The sequence below is a fragment of the Lissotriton helveticus genome, chromosome 2_2, assembly GCF_964261635.1.
Source record: "Lissotriton helveticus chromosome 2_2, aLisHel1.1, whole genome shotgun sequence".
Classification (NCBI taxonomy): domain Eukaryota; kingdom Metazoa; phylum Chordata; class Amphibia; order Caudata; family Salamandridae; genus Lissotriton; species Lissotriton helveticus.
Window position 1 is genome coordinate 190,175,087 of NC_136060.1, and position 14,421 is coordinate 190,189,507.

Sequence of the window (14,421 nt, forward strand, 5' to 3'; positions counted from 1 at the left end):
ACTTCCAAGTGGCCGCCTTGCAGATTTCTGCAATTGGAATATTACGTAGCAAAGCAGTCGTGGCAGCTTTGCCCCTGGTGGAATGAGCCTTAGGTTTACCCCCTAAGGTCTTATTAGCCTTTTGGTAACACAATTGTATACAGGACACAATCCACCTCGAGATAGACTGTTTCGAGGTAGCAAGACCGGTCCTGACTGATCCATAATTGATAAACAATTGGTCTGACCTACGAATATCCTTGTTTTTATCCACATAAAATTTCAACACCCTCCTAACATCCAGGGAATGCAGGGACCTTTCCGCTGGAGATGAAGGATTCTGAAAAAACGTAGGTAAAGTTATGGTCTGGTTAACATGGAAATCAGATATAACCTTTGGAAGAAATTTAGGGTGAGTACGCATAACAACCTTAGCAGCATGAAATACAGTATAAGGTTCTTGGCAACACAACGCCTGAATTTCACTCACCCTGCGGGCCGATGTAATGGCCACGAGGAACGCCGCCTTCCAGGACAGGTGCTGCAACGAAGCCTTATGAATAGGTTCAAAAGGCTCCTTCATCAATCTGGACAGCACCACGTTGAATTCCCATGAAGGCGAAGGAAGCCGGACAGGAGGGAACACTTTCTTCAAGCCTTCCAAAAAATCTTTGATCACAGGGATCTGGAAGAAGGAAGTCTGTGAAGGGCATTTCCTGTAGGCAGTCAGCGCAGCGAGATGAACCTTAATGGAATGGACATTAAGGCCAGACTGCGCCAAATGTAGAAGATATGGAAGGATAACATCTTCCTTACACGTCGTCAGGTCATAGTTCTTGGACTTGCACCAGATGCAAAATCTCTTCCACTTGTAAGCATAGGAAGTCCTAGTAGAAGGTCGCTTAGCCTCCTTCAGTATGTCCATACAATCTTCTGGTAGCTTCAAATGGCCATATTGCACTATCTCAGGAGCAATGCTCCCTCTAATTTTTTTCCTCTGTGTGCGGCACTGGAGGGTCTCTGTGCGCTGCAACCATGGCTATGTGCGCCAGGAACCAAACCGCGCGTGTCTGCGGCACCAAATGGCACTCAAAACGTTTACTTTAAAAAGTGAAAAGATGATGCATTTTCACACATACAGAGCCACAATAAGGGTCTTAAGGGCAGTTTGCAAATGTATTGTATTGCCTGTATTTTCATTGTTGTGTCTCTGACTGCTGTTGTCTGTCTTTCCCGCTGCCTGTACGTGGTCCATGCCCCGTTTTCTTCCCTCTGTAACCCTCGCTATCCCCCTGCTCTCTCTGCACGGTCTTTCCTTCTGTACTCCTCGCTGCACGTGTCTCTGTCCAGTTTTCCCTTCTGTTTCCCTCGCTGCACCCGGGCCTCTCTGCCCGTTCTGCCTTCTGTTCTTAGCTGCCCCTATATTTCTGTATTCTGCCTCTATGCCATTAGTTTTTTGTGCCCGTCTGCCCTCTGTGCCACTCGTTTTTGTGCCCTTCTGCCCTCTGTGCCACTAATTTTTTGTGCCTTTTAGCCCTCTTTTTCACTTCGTTTCCCCTCGTTTTTGAGCCCTTCTGCCCTGTTCCACTCGTTTTTTTGTGCCCTTCTGCCCTCTGTTCCACTAGTTTTTTGTGCCTTTTAGCCCTCTGTTCCACTTCGTTTCCCCCTCGTGTTCTGTGCCCTTCTGCCCTCTGTTCCACTCGTTTTTTTGTGCATTTCTGCCTTTCTGCCCTCTGTCCCACTCATTTTTTGTGCTTTTATGCTCTCTGTCCCACTAGTTTTTTGTGCCTTTCTGCCCTCTGTCCCAGTCTTTCTGCCCTCTGTCCCAATCGTTTTTTGTGCCTTTATGCTCTCTGTCCCACTCGTTTTATGTGCCTTTCTGTCCTCTGTCTGTGTCCCACTCGTTTTGTTGTGCCTTTCTGTCCTCTGTCTGTGTCCCACTCGTTTTTTTGTGCCTTTCTGTCCTCTGTCTGTGTCCCACTTGTTTTTTTTGGTGCCTTTCTGTCCTCTGTCTGTGTCCCACTCGTGCCTTTATGCCCTCTTGCCTTCTGTTCCGCTCGTTCCCCAGCGGCTGTGGCCTTTTGTTTAAATATTGCTGTTAATCGGAGCCCCTTCACGGGCTCCGATTAACAGCAATACTTAAACAAAATGCCACAGTCTGCCCCTCGCTTTACTAACAAAAGCGTAGACACTTTCCAAACACAGCGTGAGCACCCAGCGGCTGTGGCCTTTTGTTTAAATATTACTGTTAATCGGAGCCCCTTCACGGGCTCCCATTAACAGCAATATTTAAACAAAAGGCCACAGTTTGCCCCGCTCCCACACAGCCGCAAGCGCCATAATCCCCACCAGCCCCCCGCCTCCTTACCTGCACTCCTCACGCCCGCTCCACTGCCACCACTGGAAAAGTGCTCATGTTCGCGCCGCTCGCGTTTTAAAAGCGGCGAGCGGCGCGACCCTCTAGCGACGTCCTGTGTGCGCGCGCCACTCTAGGTGGTGCGCGCTGACTTGGGGGGAGGTGTAGAGGGAACGGTGCTCAGGAGCCATGCCGCCAAACTCAAAGACGAGAGGTTGGGGTGCACCATCCGCCCCCCGAACTTCGTGAGAAGGTCCGGCCTGCACGGCAGCCATATGTGAGGAAGGAGAGACCGGTGAAGAAGGTCCGTGAACCACCACTGCCAAAGCCATTCCGGGGCAATCAGGATCATCCGTGCCCTGGACTGGGACAGCTTGATGAGCACCGCCGGAATCAGGGGAATGGGTGGAAAAGCGTACAGAAAGCTGTTCGACCAGTTGATCCATAGCGCATTTCCCAGCGTCCCCTGCTGGTAGAACCTGGAGGCGAAGTCTCTACATTTTCTGTTTTCGGCGGTGGCGAACAGATCTACGTCTGGAGTCCCCCACCTTGTGAAGACTTCTCCTAGCACTTCGTCGTTTATGACCCATTCGTGGTTTTCCTGAATCAGTCTGTGCGTCTGCCTGAACATTCTGCACACCTGGTAGATAGGTGGCCGTTATCGTCATTCCTCTGGCCAGAAGCCAGCACCAGATCGCCTGCGCCTCCTGTGACAGAGTGCATGATCTCGAGCCCCCTTGCTTGTTGAGGTAATACATCGTGGTCGTATTGTCCGTCTGTACAAGTAGAGAGTTGGTCCGGAAGGACGGATGAAAGGCCTTCAAAGCCAAGTGAACAGCTCTGAGTTCCAGGAAATTGATGTGGTACGTGGACTCCGTCGGGGACCACGCTCCTTGAATCTGTAAGTCTCCGGAGTGCGCCCCCCAGCCGTGGAGAGACATATCCGTCACGATAGTCTGTGTGGGAATGTCCTTGTGGAAGGGAACCCCTCTGAGGAAGTTCTCCGCTGAACACCACCACTTCAGAGACTAAAGAGCATGCAGAGACAGTCGTATCTTGTCGTCCCAAGACCCCTTCCTCTGATCCCACTGATCCTCCAAGCACTCCTGCAATGGTCTCATATGCAGCTGTGCGTGTGGCGTGAGGAAGATACAAGAGGCCATCGACCCGAGTAGAGAAGACACCGTCCTCACTGTTGTAGATGGAGTGGTCATAAGAGCCTGAGCCTTCCGAAGGAGTGATAACCGTCTCTCCTCCGAAGGAGACACGCTTGCTGACAGCGTATTGATGGAGGCTCCCAAGTACTGTATGCACTGGACCGGGGTCGGGATAGACTTGGACATGTTGACGTGTAACCCCAGCTTGTTCAGCAGAACGCACGTCTTCTGGAAGTGTGCTTGAGCTTCCGAAAAGGAGGAGGCCTTGATCAACCAATCGTCCAGGTACGGGTAGACAAACACCTTGTTCTTCCTTAGGTGTGCAGCTACCACTGCCATGCACTTCGAGAATGTTCTGGGCGCAGACTTAAGCCCGAATGGCAGTACTGTGTACTGATAATGATTGGCGCCGACTTGGAATCGCAGGCACTTCCTGCGTTTGTGTGCAATGGGCACATGGAAGTACGCATCCTGTAGGTCTATAGCACATAGCCAGTCTCCCTGTTGCAGGTGAGGATAAATCTGATGCAACGACAGCATGCGAAACTTCTCTCTGCGAATCCACTTGTTTGCTTGTCGCATATCCAGAATGGGCCTGAACTCGTTCTTGTCCTTCTTGCGAACCAGAAAGAACCGGGAGTACAGACCTCTTCCTCTTTGAGACAGAGGTACGTCTTCTATCGCCCTTTTCCTTAACATTTATATCGGCCTCCACCTGGAGCTCGCGCAGTTGAAACTGCGAGCTGACCGGTGGAATCGATGAGGCGGGCTGGTGAACCGAAGACTGTATCCATGGCAAACAATATTCAGCACCCACTTGTCCGGAGTAATTTTTCTCCACTCTGCCAGAAAAAATGAACGCTTCCCCCCACCGGAGTGGGTAACAGATGTAGGGGAAGTAACCGCTCAGGGTCGAGACCCAGCTGGGCCTTTGTTCGCTGCTGCAGACTGCTGGCCGCCTCTACCCTTCTGGCGCTTCTGGAAGGGCTTCCGGAACTGCTGCTGCTGTTGTTGCTGCTGCCCCGAAGTCTGTCCACGCCCTCTGCCCTGCGCCCCAAACCGTCTCTGGAATGGGCGGTAGGTCTTCTTCTCCTTGGGCTTCTCCAACCTGACCGCCGTTAGGGTCTCGGCCTCCGCCTTCATGCGGGCCATTTCGTCATCCGCATGCTTGCCAAACAGGATTTCCCCCGAGAAAGACAGATTGGCCACCCGCTGCTGAGTTTCCGGCTTGAGCGATGTAAGTCTAAGCCAAGCGTGGCGTCGCTGGTTGACACCATGACAGTACCCATGTGCCGCCAGCAGAGACGTATCCGCAGCCGTGCTGATAAGCTGGTTCGACACCAGCATCCCCTCCTTCAGGATCTCTTGAAAGTCCTCTTTCTTCTCACGGGGAAGGAACTCAGCGAATTGCTGGAGGGACTACCATAGGGCACGATCATATCGCCCTAGCAAAGCCGCAGCACTGGCCGCCTTCATCGCAGTAGAGGCCGTCCCACAGACCTTTATGCCTGCCGAGTCGATCCATCGGCTCTCCTTATCAGGAGGTACAGTAGAAGACGGGGAGGTGGCATGTTGCTTCCTAGCCGCCGTCACTATGACAGAGTCCGGAGTCGGATCCATCCGAAGAAAGGCCGGGTCAGAATCCGGGGCCCTGTACTTCTTAAGGAGCCGGGAGGGAGCGGCCTTCGTCACCGCAGGGGTGAGAAACAACTCCTCTGTGGGCTCTACCAGTCCTGGCACTAGAGGCAGTAAAGGTCGAGACAGGTGTTTTTTATGCAGTGTCTCGAAAATCACGGATGTCGTGGGAGTAGGCACCGTCACCGTGATACCCAACTTAGCTGCACCCCTCAGGAGAACATCCTGGAAGGTGCTGATGTCGTCCACCGGAGATACTCTTGTCCCCGGGGATTCCGACAAAGTCGGTGAGTAGGTTCTGGTCCCGGAAGAGTCCATGCGGGACCGTGATCTTCGCCTCTAGTGACGCAGTCTTGATCTCGTTAAGGATCTGTGACGACTCCGCGATCTCCCCCTCCGACCGGAGCGAGATCCCGACCTCCTTGGCGTCGGGGGCTCCGCCGGCTTCACAGGAGCGGGCGACGTTGGCCCTGCAGGGGTCCTCGGCCGAGGGGTCCCCTTAGGGGGCATCGGATATCGAGGCAGCAAAGCCGTCCTCGGAGGAACCGGAGGAGACCTGTCAGCCGGAAGCTGAGGTTGAGGTTGAGGTAGAGGTTGAGGTTGAGGATGAGGTGGAAGTAGAGGTGGGGTGGGAGACCGCGGAGGGGGTCCCCTGGGCAATAGAGGAGGGGGCGTAACCGACTTCGGCCTAGAAGGCGTGTACACTTCAGAATACACCGAGCCCGGTGATCCGCCTTCTTTTCTAGGCTGGGGCGTTGGAGGATCCCCTATCGGCACCTGCCGCCTGCTAGACTGACTCCTAGCGCCAGAACTCCTTCTGCGCCTCTTTGGCGTCGAAGAACGTCGACCCGACGGCGAGCGTCGGCCCCTCGACGGCGAGCGTCTCCTCCTCGACGGCGAACGCCTCCTCCTTGACGGCGAATGCCTTCGCCTCGACGGCGACCTTCGCCTCGACGGCGAGCGTCTCCTCGACGCCGAACGTCTGTGTGACTTTGAAGTCCTTCTCGACGTCGAGGATCCCCTCGACGACAACCTCCTTCTCTTCGCAGACGGCGAACGGCGGTGTCGCCTCGACGGCGAGCGCCTACGCCGGGCCACCTCTCGATGTCGATTACTCGACGCCGCTGCCGACGGAGACGACGACGAAATCGTTACCGGTGTTCTCGACGGCGGTCTATTCAGTTCCCTCGACGCCGAGCGTCAACGCCGCTTCAACCCAGAGCCCTGGGGAGACGGGGAACATACTGTAGTGATCCCTCTCGTCGCAATAGTCGGTGCAATCGACGGCGACGGAGAATGGGGACGTTTGCTGGTCTTCCTGCCCCTGGGGAGCCCCCCAGAGGCCTCAGCATGGGCAGAGGAAGCCCTTCCAGACCCACCTTGCGCCTTCAGTCTTCTGTCTTCCAGGCCTTGGAGCCTGATCTTCATCCTATCTCTCAGGGTTCTGCTAGAGAAGCCCTGGCAGATGTCACACTCCTCTGGGACACGAGATGAGGGAAGGCAGATGATGCACACCTCGTGTGGGTCCGACTTGGCCTTCTTCCTCGAGCACTCTGGACATTTGTCAAACAATGCAGGCATATTGACAAATAAAGAGTGCACCAAGACAAACACAAGGAAGAAACACCATAGTACTTCAAGAAAAGCACTCAAAAAACTTGAAAAAAAGTGAAAAATCACCAATTAAACCCTTGAAAAGGGAGAGCTCAATGCTCCAGGGTTCTGCTTGCAGGAGCTGGAAAAAAGAACTGAAAGTAAAAGGGACCTGCAGTGCATTCTGGGATACTGTGAGACTTCTGGAAAGTTATCTTAAAGGCACAGTATCCTGTTCTGAGCCACATAATGGCAGCCTATGGGGCTTGTCTGTCCACTTCTTCCTCTCTATCATTCCAGAGGGTTTTGCTGTTAAAGGCAAGGTTTTTCTCTCTAGAAAAATCTGGACAGGCTGTGCTGTTTGTGGATTTTGGTGGAATTTCTAGTTGAAGTACTGGACAGTGTAGCCTGTGGATATAGGCTGCATTATCTGTCTTTAAATTCTCTCTTAAGTGTCTGTGCAGTTCTGCATGTTTTGACAATTTAAGAGATTATTTTTGATTGCTCCGGGGTCCACGCACATGGGCAGGACTATTCACTAGATTATGACTATACACAGAGATCCCCTACTACAGAATGCTTTAATGTACCCCGAGGAGTGGCAATTATAACTGGATTCAAGTTGCTCCAGCCGAAAATCTTATATAGGATATATTACATTAGAGTACACCTAAAATAATTTCTAACATCAAACCATTGTCTGATTGTCTTTGGGAGGTGGAAAAATGGTACTTACCTTCATACTGCATGACACTGTCCCAAGACTCAAACCTTCTGAGAGGGGGTGAAGAATTGTTTGACCAGAGTTCTTGGAAAGAAGGAGGTCATGCAAGACACATCAGGTTTTTTATTGATGGAGGAGAATTGATCTTCCCCATTTTTACCCCTCTCCCTGTTGACCCAAGCTGAGAAGATGAGGTTTATGGGAACACGGACAGGATATACTTTACGGTGTGTGTGTGTAAATCGCTCAGGTGCGCCAATACTTTAACTAATATGGTTGTTATTGCTCATGAAAAACAAAATCATTATTAAATATGAAAAAATACAATTAGCAGAAAATCTTGAATCATTAGCTACAGAAACTTATTGTGGTAGCCAGTAAAGATAAATAACTAAGAGGTTTCTTCTACTTGTAGAAGTTAAAGATGTACGTGAAAAACAAGAAAGTGGAAAATCACAGTAAACAATCACCGAAGGACAATACTTCTCTGATATAACACAAAGGTAGTGTTCAAACTGCAACGTTGTCTCATTGTCAGGTGAAGCGAATATTTGGATGCTAATTCGACACGAACACAGTATCAGGCTTATTAGGTGTACTCTGTAAACACCTGCTAATTGTTTTTCTTTGCTATACTGCACCCCCTTATATTATCATAATTGTCTAGTACTTTGGAGCTTTTTTTGGCATTTAAAAATATGATATAAAATTGATGCTATGGTGTTAATCGCTTTCCACTGAGCAGGTTTGCTGTTCCGTAAATTGCCATGCCCTTGACAAGTAGAGTTCAGGATAACAAAATAATATAAAGAACATCATTACATAATGAGTATGACTATACACTTGCAGTACATCACGTTTGTAAAGCTTTGGGTTGTCTCAAACAGTGACAAACCTAAGATATTACTATTATAAACACTAAACAGAGACACTCGACATTTATAATCAATGTCCTCACTATTTCTAATTGCACTTTGGAATATAAAAGGCATTTTAAGAGTCGGCTGTAATACATAGACAATTACAGAAATACAGATAATTTTAAAAACTGATGACTTACTCCAGCTGTAGTCAGGAAATCTGAAAAATTATTTGACAACGAAGATACTTCTTTACACATAGCATCATTTAACCTAAAAAATAAAAACATAGCCATCATTAACAGAATTTTCCCCATAGTACCTGTTGGAGAGGTTTTCATACAATCCAAAAACAGTGAGCACTATAATTAAATGTGTCTATAGCAAGGCCAAAAAGATAAGAGAAACAGGATGCATTAATATGTAGCAACAAGTAACACTACTTTTGCGATGTGGAGTACAAAACTCTTTACATGTAAAAATCACTTAATCACAAGTTACATTCCACCAATTTGACCAAAATATCATGAAGATCCTGTAAACAAGTTATACAAGTTAATTCAACTAATGACTAAACCTTCTATGACGAACTTACAGTAAAGTTTGCCTGCGCAAAACACAAACACATCTTAATGTGCTAGATGTAGATGCTGAAGACTGATTTTCGGAAATCCTAAAAATACCATGTGTAGTCTAAACCCCTCAAAATGTGCATGCATGCATATTCAGTATATGTATCATGGAAAATCCCCATTCACAGGAAATTAGTGATATTTCCACCATAACCTATCTATGCCTGTTTCTCCACATAAAAAATCATTTTCTAGGTGTATTTTTCTCTCATACCAAAGTAAAAATGTAGGGGTTCATGCACTTTCTGCATCACCTGGATAATTTAGGTTTGAGTTGTCAAGAGCAGATACGCGTAGCAAAGGTATTGTAAATGATTATGAATAGCATCAAGTTTTCTGTAGCTTTCTCCACATTTGCATGGACGATTAGCTTAACAACTCCCTGGAACGTTTAAATAAGTCTCACATACAACTGCAGATAGATCTGCCTATTTGAGAGAACTTGCATTTGTAAGGAATGCCTCTCAAGCCTTGCTCAATCTGCACCATGTATTATGCTATAAACTGCAGTGCAGACCGAGATCCACACCTTTTTTCTTTTACCCCTTCTGATTATCTGGTGAGGTACTGCTGAAAAATGTATATTGCGGTGTATGGATGCAGTCCACACCACTGTATGTTAGGGTAAGCATCTCACTACTTTAAACAACTCCTCAGGGGAGTATGAGTAACAAACCGTTTAGTAGAAGGTCTTTCAGGAGTGGCTCGGTTTGAAGGAGTTTATTATTGCCTCCTGTGATCATGGTTAGCATGAGTAAGCTGGGAGGTATCAGCGCAGGCTACAAATGCGCCTGCATATATATATAGGCAATATTTATTGTAAACATTAAAAACCCTTCGAGGAATGGAGCAATGCCATTCTTAGACGGGGGGTTTTCACTATTGGGGAACTCGGTGAAAAGTGACAGGGCACACAGATCAAGAAGTCAGTTGTCCAAAGATATTAAACGTTAGATCCATGGTATTGGTTGGGAATACACTATTGACTAATATGTACACACACTGCACTTTTGTTAAGGAAATATGGTTTTAGCATGAATCACCTGAAAGACGAACTTCATTTTTGATTACAGGTGATTTTAATTTTCATATGGATCCGTCTCTCCCCCCCCAGAAAGAAGTTGCAAGTTGTGTACACAGTGCAACACAACCACAAAGTTCTGTTGCACATAATGCTCCTTATAATACTTAGTAGCCTGAAATCCCTGTATAAAAAAGCCCATTGCTAATTTCCTTATTACACAGCAACTTTGGACATCTGCAGTCAACTGTTAAATGAAACAAGGCAGCTGCTCGACTGTATTACGTTATTATAGTTAACTTGCAATGGCAAAATCACTGCTAACAGAAGCAGCTTCCAAAGTTGAAGACAGCTCACGGAGCATGATTGCTGTGTACATATATTTAGCTTCATCTTTGTATTTATTCTAAAGGTATTATATTATATATTGCTTACAGCAACCCATTAAGAACTATTTACCAGAGTCATCATTTATGTATATGCTTTATTTGTATTGCCATCTGCATTGTATTGCCTCTTATGAATTTACACTCATATGCTTTAGTAATAAGTTAACCATAGCTGGAAGAAGGGTTTTAACTTTAAGTAATAACTTAGCCCACTTTTGCATGGTATTACATAAATGTGCACTTATATATAATTATATATAATTCTGCACAGAGTGTGTAAGAACTTGGGTGCATACTATAGTTGTAACTTTCCCACACGAGTTTAGTCAGATTATTTATATTGACTGAGATCTAATCCCTCTGGGTAATCCAACTAAAAAAGTGGACGTATCGTGTAAATTAAGACAGTAAAGAACCTACTACATATGACAACCTTTTTTTAATGCGAGTAGTAAACGTGTTAAAATACCTGTAACTATATGGCAGAATTCTGCTGGTTCCGTGAATGCAGGTGTTGACTGCATTACGACAGAAGCGTGCTAGCATTAAACTATGCATTCACTCTTGTTCAGGGTCATACTGTATTTTAATATCATGACCTTACACTCACCCTAGAAGTGTTTAGAAAGGGTAGGCACATTGGTGGTTTTCATCATCTAATTCTAATTCTAATTTAAAATACTTCTAGAGCGCAGCGTACACCTTGCGGTTTCTTGGCGCTGGGGGGATCGGCAGCTGAGGGGGAAAGACCAGGGAGAGGTGAAGGGAATTTTGAGGAAGATTAAGTGAGGAAAGCCTGGCTGAAGAGGAACGTTTTCAGATCTCTGCGAAAGGGGAGATACTGAGTGGCAGAGCGGAGGTGGTCAGGGAGTGAGTTCCAAAAGGTTGGAGCCAGGGTAGAGAAATTGGCCCCGACCCACTTTTTGCGAGTGAAGCGAGGGATATGGAGGAGGGACTTGGAGGAAGACCGGAGTTCTCTTACGGGTACATAAGACTTGATTAGTGAGGAGATGAAGGCGGGGGCAGTGCCCTGGCGGGCCTGGAAGACCATACAACCGATCTTAAATAGGGCCCGTTCCTTTATAGGGAGCCAGTGAAGCTCCCTGAGAAGAGGGGTGGAGTGGTGATACCGAGGAAGACCGTACACCAGCCGGGCTGCTTGGTTCTGAACGGTCTGGCGTCTACGCAGACTGTATGCGGGGATACCGTGGTAGAGAGCGTTTGCGTAGTCCAGTTTCGATATCACAAGTGCGGCCATAATGATCTTAAGTGCCTGGGGGGAAAAGAAGCGGGAGACAGTGCGGATAGTGCGGAGAGAGAGGAAGCAAGAGGACACCACAAAGCTGATTTGTGAATGGAGGGTGAGTTGGCTGTTTATTTTGACACCAAGTGTTTTGACCGTGATGGAGGGGGTCGGTGCAGTGCCAAGGGAGGGGGGCCAGAAGAGAGAGTTCCAGGGACTGGACGAACCACCAGTGAGAACCAGCTCGGTTTTATCCGGGTTCAGCTTAAGGTGGTTGTGGTTCATCCAGTCCCTGATGAATGTCATAGTTGACTGGAAATTAGAGACCGAGAGAGGGGAAGGGGACAGATCAAAGATGAGCTGGAGGTCATCCGCGTAATTATAGACGGTGACCTCCAGCTGCTGTAGTGCAAAGATGAGAGGAAAGATATAAAGGTTGAAAAGTAAGGGGGAGAGAGAGGATCCCTGGGGGACACCACAGGTGACAGGGAGGGGAGTGGCCGTGAAGTCGCCTAGCCGGACCGCCTGAGTGCGTTCCCTCAGAAAGGAGGAGAGCCAGATCAGGGCTGATCCCCCGATGCCGGCCGCCTTGACACGGGTAAGTAAGATGGTGTGGTCCACCGTGTCAAAGGCGGCGGATAGATCAAGGAGGACCAGTGCCTGGTGTTTGTTTCCATCCATACCCTTTCTGAGTTTGTCCAAGACTGAGACCACGACTGACTCGGTCGAATGCCTGGGACGGAACCCGGCTTGGCGGGATGCCAGTCCCCCATTTGCCTCAACATGGGCGCTGAGCACCGCGGTAACATGGCGTTCCATCACCTTGCCCAGAAAGGGTAGCAGGGAGATGGGGCGATAGTTGGCAGAGATAGAAGAGTCAGCGCCAGGTTTTTTCAGGATGGGCACTATGGTAGCTGCCTTGAGCGCAGAGGGCACTACGCCCTGTGCCAGGGAGCTGTTGAGGAAGGCAATGGGGGGGTCAGGGCAGCTGGAGTATATTTGCTGCAGGACTCGTGCTGGGCAGACGTCCGCGGGAGACCCCGACTTCACTTTAGGGAGTATCTCTATAAAAGAGTCCTGAGTGAGGGGGGGGATGGAGGTAAGCAGGTAGGGGAGGGGAGGGGGGGGAGGGATCGACGAAGGCAGAAGAAGGTGGAGGGATATTGAGCTTGATGGTTGCTATTTTATCTAAGAAATAAGTATTGAGCTGGTCGCAGAGTGGTTGGGAGGGAGGGATATTGGGCGAGGTTCGGTCTGAGAATGCCAGGTCATTCACTATCCCGAAGATTTCCCTGGGTTTATTTTCGGCAGAAGTAATTTTTGATGAAAAGTAGGCGGTCTTGGCAGCCAGGATTGCTGTTTTGTATTTGTCCAGTGCTGAAATGAAGTGGGTTTTTGATAAGGGATTGTAATTTTTCCTCCATTGCCTCTCTGCCCGTCGGGCGCTCAATTTGAGATCTTTTAGGTGGTCATTAAACCATCTATTAGCGTCCTTTGGTCGGCGGATGGAGATGCGGCGTAGGGGCGCCACAGAGTCGCAGCCTTCAGCCAGCCAGGTGTTGATGGCCTTGGCTTGAGAGGTAGATGGTAAGCCAACAAGAGCATGGAGGTCAAGGAGGGGTAATCCAGTCTATTCCAGTTCCGTGCCCAGATGTTTTTGGCATGCGGGGTTTTAGGCATCGCGTTACGGGGAATAGAGAAGGAAATGAGGGCATGGTCGGACCATGGGCACGGCGAGACGGTGGCCGAGGCCACGGGGAGGTTGAGGGACCAGACCTGGTCCAGTGTGTGCCCATGGGAGTGGGTGGGAACGGATATGTGCGACACGAAATTAAGGGATGAAAGGCAGTCTGTAAACTCTTTTGAGGCTGAGCACTCGTGTGGGTCGGAGGGCCAGTAATTAAAGTCCCCTAGCACCAAGACCGAGGCGTAGTTGACCACCAAGTTGGCCAACAGGTCTTGAAAGGCCGGCAAGAATGCGGGCGAGGGCTGGGGAGGCCGGTACATTAATAGGCAGGTGATGGGGGGAGAAAATGAAAGAGAACGGACTACCAGGAAGTCAGCAGGGGGAATAGGGGGGGAGGGAAGTGATTGGAAATTCAACTCGGACCGAGCAATCAGGGCGACCCCACCGCCTGCCTTGCCTGCCGGCCGGCCGGCTCGCAGGGCCACATAGGAGGGGGGTAGGGTGGCCAGGAGAACGGGGAGGGAAGTGTCACAATACCAAGTTTCGGTCAGGAGCAGTAGGTCAGGTTTCTCGGAGTCGAGTAAGACGAACAGCTCAGGGTGGTGCTTGACCGCTGACCTGGTATTGAGTAAAAAGACAGACAACGCTGGCGAGCGGGGGAGGAGGTCCGGGGGGAGGGGACGGGGTGACAGGGGAGCATGTAACGGGGGATGAGGGGCTGTGGGGGAAGAGGAGGCCAGGCCTAGAGAGGAGATTAGTCTGCGGATGGGATCTGGAAGTAGCCAATGGCCTTGAAGAGCAATTAGATCCTTGGAAGAGTAGGATGTAGTTTTGGCATGGAGTCGTGCCCCTAGCCCCGTCCGGCCGCGGACGGGCGCAGACGGGCTTGCCTTAGGCGCGCCTTCGGCGCGCAAACGTCGCGCCCGCTGCGCTCGTCCGCTGCGCTCGTCCGCTGCGCGTCCGACCAAGACACATACTTTATGCCGCTGATCGGGAGGTTGGAGGGGGCGTGGCCAGCCGAGGGGGCGTGTCTCGCCTCGCCCTCGTGAATGGCGTCGGAATGAGGGGGTCGTTGCAGCGAGGAGCGCTGTTTGTGAAAGCCCAGGTACAGGTTTAAAAACAAAGTATCACACACAATAGTTAAA

General features: G+C 49.5%; 1 protein-coding gene across 1 annotated transcript in view; it reads right to left on the reverse strand.

Annotated features, from left to right (window-relative positions):
* The window catches only part of FAM114A1 (family with sequence similarity 114 member A1), a 271,172-nt gene that overhangs the window by 27,135 nt on the left and 229,616 nt on the right, over window positions 1-14,421 (reverse strand). Inside the window, exon 12 of the mRNA XM_078678335.1 lies at window positions 8,505-8,577. Within this exon, the coding sequence (XP_078534461.1) occupies window positions 8,505-8,577 (73 nt within the window). The remainder of the gene's footprint in view (window positions 1-8,504; window positions 8,578-14,421) is intronic.